Genomic DNA, 7,123 nt, shown 5'->3' on the forward strand with positions numbered 1-7,123 from the left:
AGATCAAATTTCTTACAAAACAAAATAAATCTCCAATCTCCCCTTTTTAAAAACCTTAATTAATCAAACATGTTTCAAAACATTTAATTAATACTATTGATGCTTACTTTTAGAAATGTTCTTATGACACAAACAATCAATCACCTTCTCTAAGTGCACTTTCACTTTATAGGAATTTGATCCATTTTTACTGCATGGGAGCATGGCGAGAAGTGATTTAGCAATTATGATTAGAGGTCCAAACCAAAAAGCAAAAACCAAATTAACGAGTAGTACGTGGACCTGAGTTAAAATTTGCATAAAATTTATGGTAAGGAAAAATATACAACATCTTATCACTAAAATGGGATTTACTACTTTCCTACATTTTCTTCATCTGATATATATAGCTACATGCTTTTATTGAATTAAATGAAAAGAAGAATAGAAAAGGCTTGACCCTATAACACTTGAGGAAAAAGCCTAAATACTGGTAATACAAATGGGTATTGAATCAACCCACAACATTCCAACATGCATACTACCTCGGAGATTTTGTAGACAGACATTTCCCACACGAGACCAGATTCAGCAATGCACGTGGTTTTCGACTACGAATTTTCAACCGTGACAGCTGCCAAACCAATCAATTAAAAACATCAATTATAATGTACTGCTGTATAATAATCAAAAATTGAATAAATTGCCACACTAACGTCACATCTAACGTCAATAACTTAGACGAATTCTCACATGTAAACCACGAAAGTAATGGATATCACATCCCCTATAATGCACAAGCAACACAATCATGCCCTTGATGAATTGTTTACAAAATTCAATAAAATGAACTACCTTTCGCCGAGTTGCTCTTGATGCTTTCCAGCATAGCAAGCTTCTTGATCTTGGCTCCAGTCTCCTAAGGAGTAAATGATTTTCAAACTAATCGTCAGTTATGAGTTATAACAGAGACATTATCATATCACTCAAACAAGATAACACCAAATTCCAAAGCTTAATAATTCAAGACATTCACGTTAACAAACTCTATCGAAACGGTGGAATGGTAACTTACAAATTCTCTTGTTCAAGCTTCTCAGCAATAGAAACTGCTTTACGTTTTGACCACCCACTTCTCTGGCCTTCTGCTTGCTGGATTACATGAGCAAGAGATACTTTGCTTCTTACAAGACTTCGACTTTGATTTTGCTCCGTAAGCTTTCTTTGGTCTAACTGCGACTTAACAATTGGCTTGTTTTGGGAAACTGATGTGTGTCCTATACTTGTACCTTCTAATTTTCTATAAGACGTTCCATGACCATTTACCTGCTGCTCATTAGTCTTGTGCTCCACTTGAGAAGATGCTTCTTCTACAATTTCACCCCTTCTTTTTTCAACAGAATCAGTTAATGTTGGATGAGCTTGAGAACCAACACCGTTAAAGTCTCTTATCTGAGACAGAATATCATTAGTAGCAGGCAATGTAGGAGGCTGTTGAACAGCAGATCCAGCATCTTTGCCTGACTCACATCTAATTTCTATTGTTATAGAAGATCCAAGGACAGATTCAAATGCTTGTAAGATTTGGCCTGTGAACTTCTCGGCAGTAGATTTGGTCAAATGAGAACTAAACATTAGCTGCACAGTTGGAGCTGGAACATAAACCATAAAATATAGATAAATAATGAATGTTAATGAGTAGAGTAAAAATTAAACAGGAGCACTACCATAACAGCATTACGCAAGATACACAAAAGGTCAACTGGTAAAATGGAAAAATACTATTAACAAGATATATCATCTAAGATGCACAAGCACAGAGTGAAACAAAAATACTTCAAAGATAAAGCTCATAGTAAGTTTTAGTAAGATAGTGTTTGCTGCAGACTAACCTCTCTTGACTTTATTATAAGTTCTAGAACAGACCCTGATGCCTGAACCAATTTTTCAATCTACTATAATAGTAATAGTAATACAAGACCATCAGGTTGACAACACTATATTCAGAATAATCACATGCAAAGTTAAGTCATTCCATAATTATTCCCAACCTGGAATTCATGTAAAGCATTGTTAACACTGATTATGACACCACCAAAGGTGAGCATCACAGGAATGTTAGCATTTCAACTTTATGATAAAAATAATAACATTATCAATTCTGGCAAACAAGGCTTTCAGGCCTTTGACCTGATACTACAGCTAGATAAATGAAGACTAATTTATCCCCTAGCTCCTCTAGATCTAAAATGCATTTAAAAAATTAGGAATATTATATCAACACAGAGAATGACATTTTTAAGGGGAAAAATTTTAATCATATGAATACAAAATATTATTAGATGTGTTGTTGAGTAAGCATTGTGCAGACTTGACACTCACCTGCCCCAAAACTAACAGAGATCAGCTTGCCTTCTTTAAACAGAAACTCTTTCAGACCAGTAACTTGTATTCTCTCAAGCACCTCTGACCATATATCTCCAATTTCTTTCCGGCCTTTACCCAAAATTTGCCTCTCGTTCATCTTAATCTTATCAGTGGCTTGGAAATGTGTATGTTGAGGAGTAAAACCAGACACACTATGTCGCTTCTTCTCAGAACCAAGACCCCTTGTCAGACCATCTGCTGAGCTTCCAGCATGGAAATTTTCAATTCTAGCATCCATTGATAATCGTCTAGTTTTGTTAGGAATGTCAACAGGATTACCATTCAGTCTAGCAGCTTCTCTCGCATCTGCATCTTTTAGAGTGAACGGACTATGGTTGAAACTATTATCAGATGATGTTGGTAACACATATTGCTGGTCCGGAGCAAGCTGAAGTAAAGCAGCTGTCAGCCATGTTAGCTTGTCATTGGACATCCTCAGTTGCTTCTCAGCCTCAGATAAAGTTTTCAGAGCTTGGCGCAGCTTTTCCATGTCTTCTTTGGACACTGAAACAGAAATTAGTATCATCAACTTTTGGAAGTATAACAAAGGAAAATATGATCACTAGTATGAAACTAGAGCAAGACTATCCAGTCTGCACTATGACAAAACTGTATACTCATGGAATTAGCCGTATAAAAGATTTATCAAGACGGACAATTCTGGTGTAAAAAATATGTCTATGCACAATGTATATGTTTTTACAAAATGATGAGGCTTAAATTAATAACTGGGTGCTGTCTAAAAATATGAGATTACTCTACTCACATGGTTGTCTACGGAAGAACTTCCTTCTACGCCTTTCTTTTGTGAAATCATAGGTCCCAGCAAGTATATCTGTAATTACTGTAGCAAGTTGTGACATCAAAGCCAATGGCTCCACACCGGTTTCCATTATCACTCTTAAATTCTTCACGGTGTTAACTGTGTCTGCCGATAATGCCAAATCAAGCAGATCCACCAATTTCTCATCAGAGATTAGCCCTACCTGAACAAAGGATTTAACTTCAGAGCAATTCAAGCATAGCAAATTAACAAAATTAACTCTAGTAGTTTACAGTAGAAATATAATCCAGTGTAAGAATGAGTCATGACAGAAACACACTAACAAATAAACAGCTTACCAATTCCTGAACAAGAGGAACGGATATTCTCTGTCCAAGTAAACTAAGTTGTTCAAGGGTCATCTCAGCATCTCTCATAGATCCATCCGACCTTGATGCAATCAGTTTCAGGGCATCCTTCTCAATTTCTAGACCTTCTTTGGTTGCAATCCTCTGCAGAGTATGTACAATATCCGCATCCTTCAGCTTTGGGAAAAAGAATTTTTGACACCTGGATATTATTATATGAGGCAAGACATCAAGACTAGAACTGACAAGGATAAAAACGACACGTCTAGGTGCTCGGTCAATGACCTTCGATATAGCATTCCAACAATCCGTCGACAGAGTATCACAGTCATCAAAAATAAACACTCTGTAATGTGATGGAAGCTGAGAAACAATCATATTGTCCAGTAGGTCCATGATGCTCTCAAAGTCAAAATTGCTAACTGGACCTACTTCCTTTATATTTCTACTCTTGCCCATATCATGCGCTATGCAATAATTGCAAAATCCACAAGGTTTTGGGTGTTCTGAAGAATTACAATTCAGAGCTCTTGCAAATATGCGAGCAGAAGACGTTTTTCCAGTGCCATGGGGACCATAGAACACGTACAACAATCCAACTTTTCTCTTCATTACTGCATTAGAAAGAGCTTGTGCCACTAAATTTTGCCCAACCATATCTCTAAAGGTTCGAGGCATGTACTTTTGTGTTAAACTTTGGTGTCGACTGTGGCGATTCCCTCTCAACTTACGCTGATCACCAGATCTAGCTTCGGATGCGAGATCAGAATCAACATCACGCTTGAATAAGTTATCACCAAAAAGACCTAGTTCCCCAGAATAGTCATGATCCCAACAAGCATTTTCAGTGCTTGCGTGAGACACAGATGCCTCAACTAGCAAGGGCAATGCCTCTGCATCAGACTTAGTATATGAGCTTGAATGCTCAGATGCCACAGGCATCTCAGAAATATGTCTTCCATTGTCAGCAAATGTCCCTTTCTTCAACCTAGTGTCTGATAAACCACAAGACAAACTTCTTCCAGCCATGTCAAGGAATGTTTTACCCCTGTGATGAATTCTGGACCAATTCCATGGAATGCCACACCCATTTTTCGGAGCCCTAGTAACATTATCATCTCCAAACTCATCAGCCCCCTCCAAGTGATATTTCTGGTGGGCTGAAGCCTGAGCTATTGAGTTGGAAGCCACAGAAAGTTCATTCTCAGCTCCAATTTCTCTTGATGTTGTGGCAACACGAGTTCTTCGAGCACTTCGAAACTTACGCCTTTTCCCCCTATTCATTCCACTTCCACTACTGCGCACCCGGGAATCTGCCTCCTCGATAATTTTCTCCTGTCTAGGAAACCTTCCACGAAAATGAATATTTGTTGATGCTAGATCATCACTATCCAAAGGAACATCATTCAGCTGCTCAGAAAGCGTCTTCACTTGAGAATCTCGAACATTCTTCCCCCTCTGTTTGCTCTTTCTATCTTTAGACTCGGAATGCCTGGAAATAACATCTTCAGCCAAACTTTTCCCAGCTTGATTGAGAGGGTCCTCTTGATTAACATCCAAAAAGTCAGGCTTTTCATTCCTCCTACCAGATTCCTCTCTCCCAACCCTCCTGCCATCTCCCACTCCACTCCTGCTGCTACGTTCACTAGGTGCCGTTATCCCATCAGTACCCCTACCAATCTCACCTGGGGCAACTCTTGATGAAGCTATACTCACCAAGGGTGGTGAAGTTCCAGATAATCTTCTCCCTTCCTTCCTTCTCTCAACACCTACAGACCTTCTCCCCCCTTGAGACACCGCGTCATTTTCAACTCTTTTGAAAAGCATGTCAACCACAGAAGGCGAGTGCCATGATGGAGGACTTGCAGAAGGGTCTCGAAGAGACCGCGATCTCTGCAGCACAACAAGGTCTCTCATGATTGACCTATCAGCCAGAATGGGGCTGTTTTTGTGCATATGGTTCTTCAGATGAATGCAATTTGTCAAATGGATGTGGTTGCGAAGATGATCACTAATATCACCATTGGCATCTTTAAGCACCCTACTACGAACAGCCCTAGTCATGATCAGAACACCAGCCGTTCTAACAGCAGAATCCCTTCTAAATTAATATAACAAATCAGAAAAACGCTCATTTTTGTCTATAACAGTGCCAAGCTTTCACTGTTATAGCGTAAAAAAGGAACACTAAAAAAAATGCTCAGACTTCAACACCCATTAATCACCCCGGAAATGCCAAAATAAGGCTAGAATTCAAACTCCCTAAAAAGGGAAACAGCGACTCCCATGGTCAATTATCCCATGAACACTAAAAACCAACACTAAGACCCACCAAGATTCGACCCAGTAAGAAAAAATACCCTTCAAGAAGAATCTCCAACCACCAAAATCCCCACCACATACTCCACAAACATAGCCCAACATTCAACCAAACCCATTGAACTAACCAAAGAACCAAAAGGAAGGAACTTTGCAGACCACAAAAATAGTGATGCTACCCCAACAGCTTCAAACGCCAGAAGGCACAATTTTTAAGCTAAACAAGCAAAAAGAAGAGAAGAAGCAAACACCCCATTAGCTCAAAGCTCCACAGAAGTGCACTGACTGACTCACTCAAGATAGAACAACGTTATCCCTGAGAGTGTGACAAAATGAGAGGGAGTTAATGAAGCAGAGGCGTAAAGAACGTGATGTAACATTTCTTCCAAAAGGGGGGAGCAAAAAGAGAGAGAGAAATAAAGAAGAAGGTATAAGCGAAAAAAGTAGAAGGCAAACACCTCAAACGCCTGAATCAGAAAAAGGAAGGCGACCCGTTTGGATTATTAAGCCTCAGATCTCTCAGCAAGCTTCACATGCACTTCACGAGAGCGAGAAAACGATAGTCCCAACTCCAACCAACCCATGACTTGAAGAGAGAGAAAAACGAACAGTACAAAGCTTGAAATAGCAGGAAGAGAAAGTGAGAAAGAGAGAGAGAAGGGGGTGAGAGTATGGGATTGTAAGATCCGTTCTAGACACACTCTCAGACACAATTCTGGGAACAGAGGACACACTGCCAATAAAGCGGTGTGTCCATTAGCTAGGCATGCAAATAGGATTATATATATTTTCGAATTATTTTTAAATAATAAAATGTGGTCGTTGAATATTTTTGACTGCTTATTCATCTCAAAAGAAAATAATAGTTGGATTCTTGCGGATTTTGAATTATGAGGGGACCAACAAAACCCGTTCCGTTGAAATTCCATTCCCTTGTTTGCTTTGAGTTCAACATTTTTCTTATACTCAATTTTCATAGTAGACTTCGTTTGCATTTCAAATTAATGTAAATATAATAAATAATCAATTCTTTATGATTAAATCATAGTGCAAAACTATTTAGTGTATAGCCATAAATATTATAACAATATCATACGTTACTGTTAAATATGTGAATCAAGGGTAAAATTATTCTAGTTTACTGTAATTAATATTTTAAAGTTTGAATTATGAGTACCGAAATATGTTAAATGTTAGAAAATAATCTTATCATTGATAATGATTCTACTTTACTTGAATAAAACTATTTTTAGAGAAACATGTCATC

At 38.3% G+C, this 7,123-nt stretch overlaps 1 protein-coding gene across 1 annotated transcript; it reads right to left on the bottom strand.

Annotated features, from left to right (window-relative positions):
• Positions 1-279: 279 nt before the first annotated feature.
• Positions 280-6,601, bottom strand: LOC108342991 (protein STICHEL-like 3). The gene is made up of 7 exons (XM_017580976.2): positions 6,315-6,601; positions 3,529-6,172; positions 3,173-3,392; positions 2,362-2,910; positions 1,055-1,631; positions 835-898; positions 280-613 (listed from the first exon to the last, which is right to left on the bottom strand). Exons 2-7 carry the CDS (start codon positions 5,599-5,601, stop codon positions 521-523), a joined length of 3,576 nt encoding a protein of 1,191 aa, XP_017436465.1. The 5' UTR covers positions 5,602-6,172; positions 6,315-6,601; the 3' UTR covers positions 280-520.
• Positions 6,602-7,123: the final 522 nt, after the last annotated feature.

The sequence above is a fragment of the Vigna angularis genome, chromosome 6 (assembly GCF_016808095.1).
Source record: "Vigna angularis cultivar LongXiaoDou No.4 chromosome 6, ASM1680809v1, whole genome shotgun sequence".
NCBI lineage: Eukaryota > Viridiplantae > Streptophyta > Magnoliopsida > Fabales > Fabaceae > Vigna > Vigna angularis.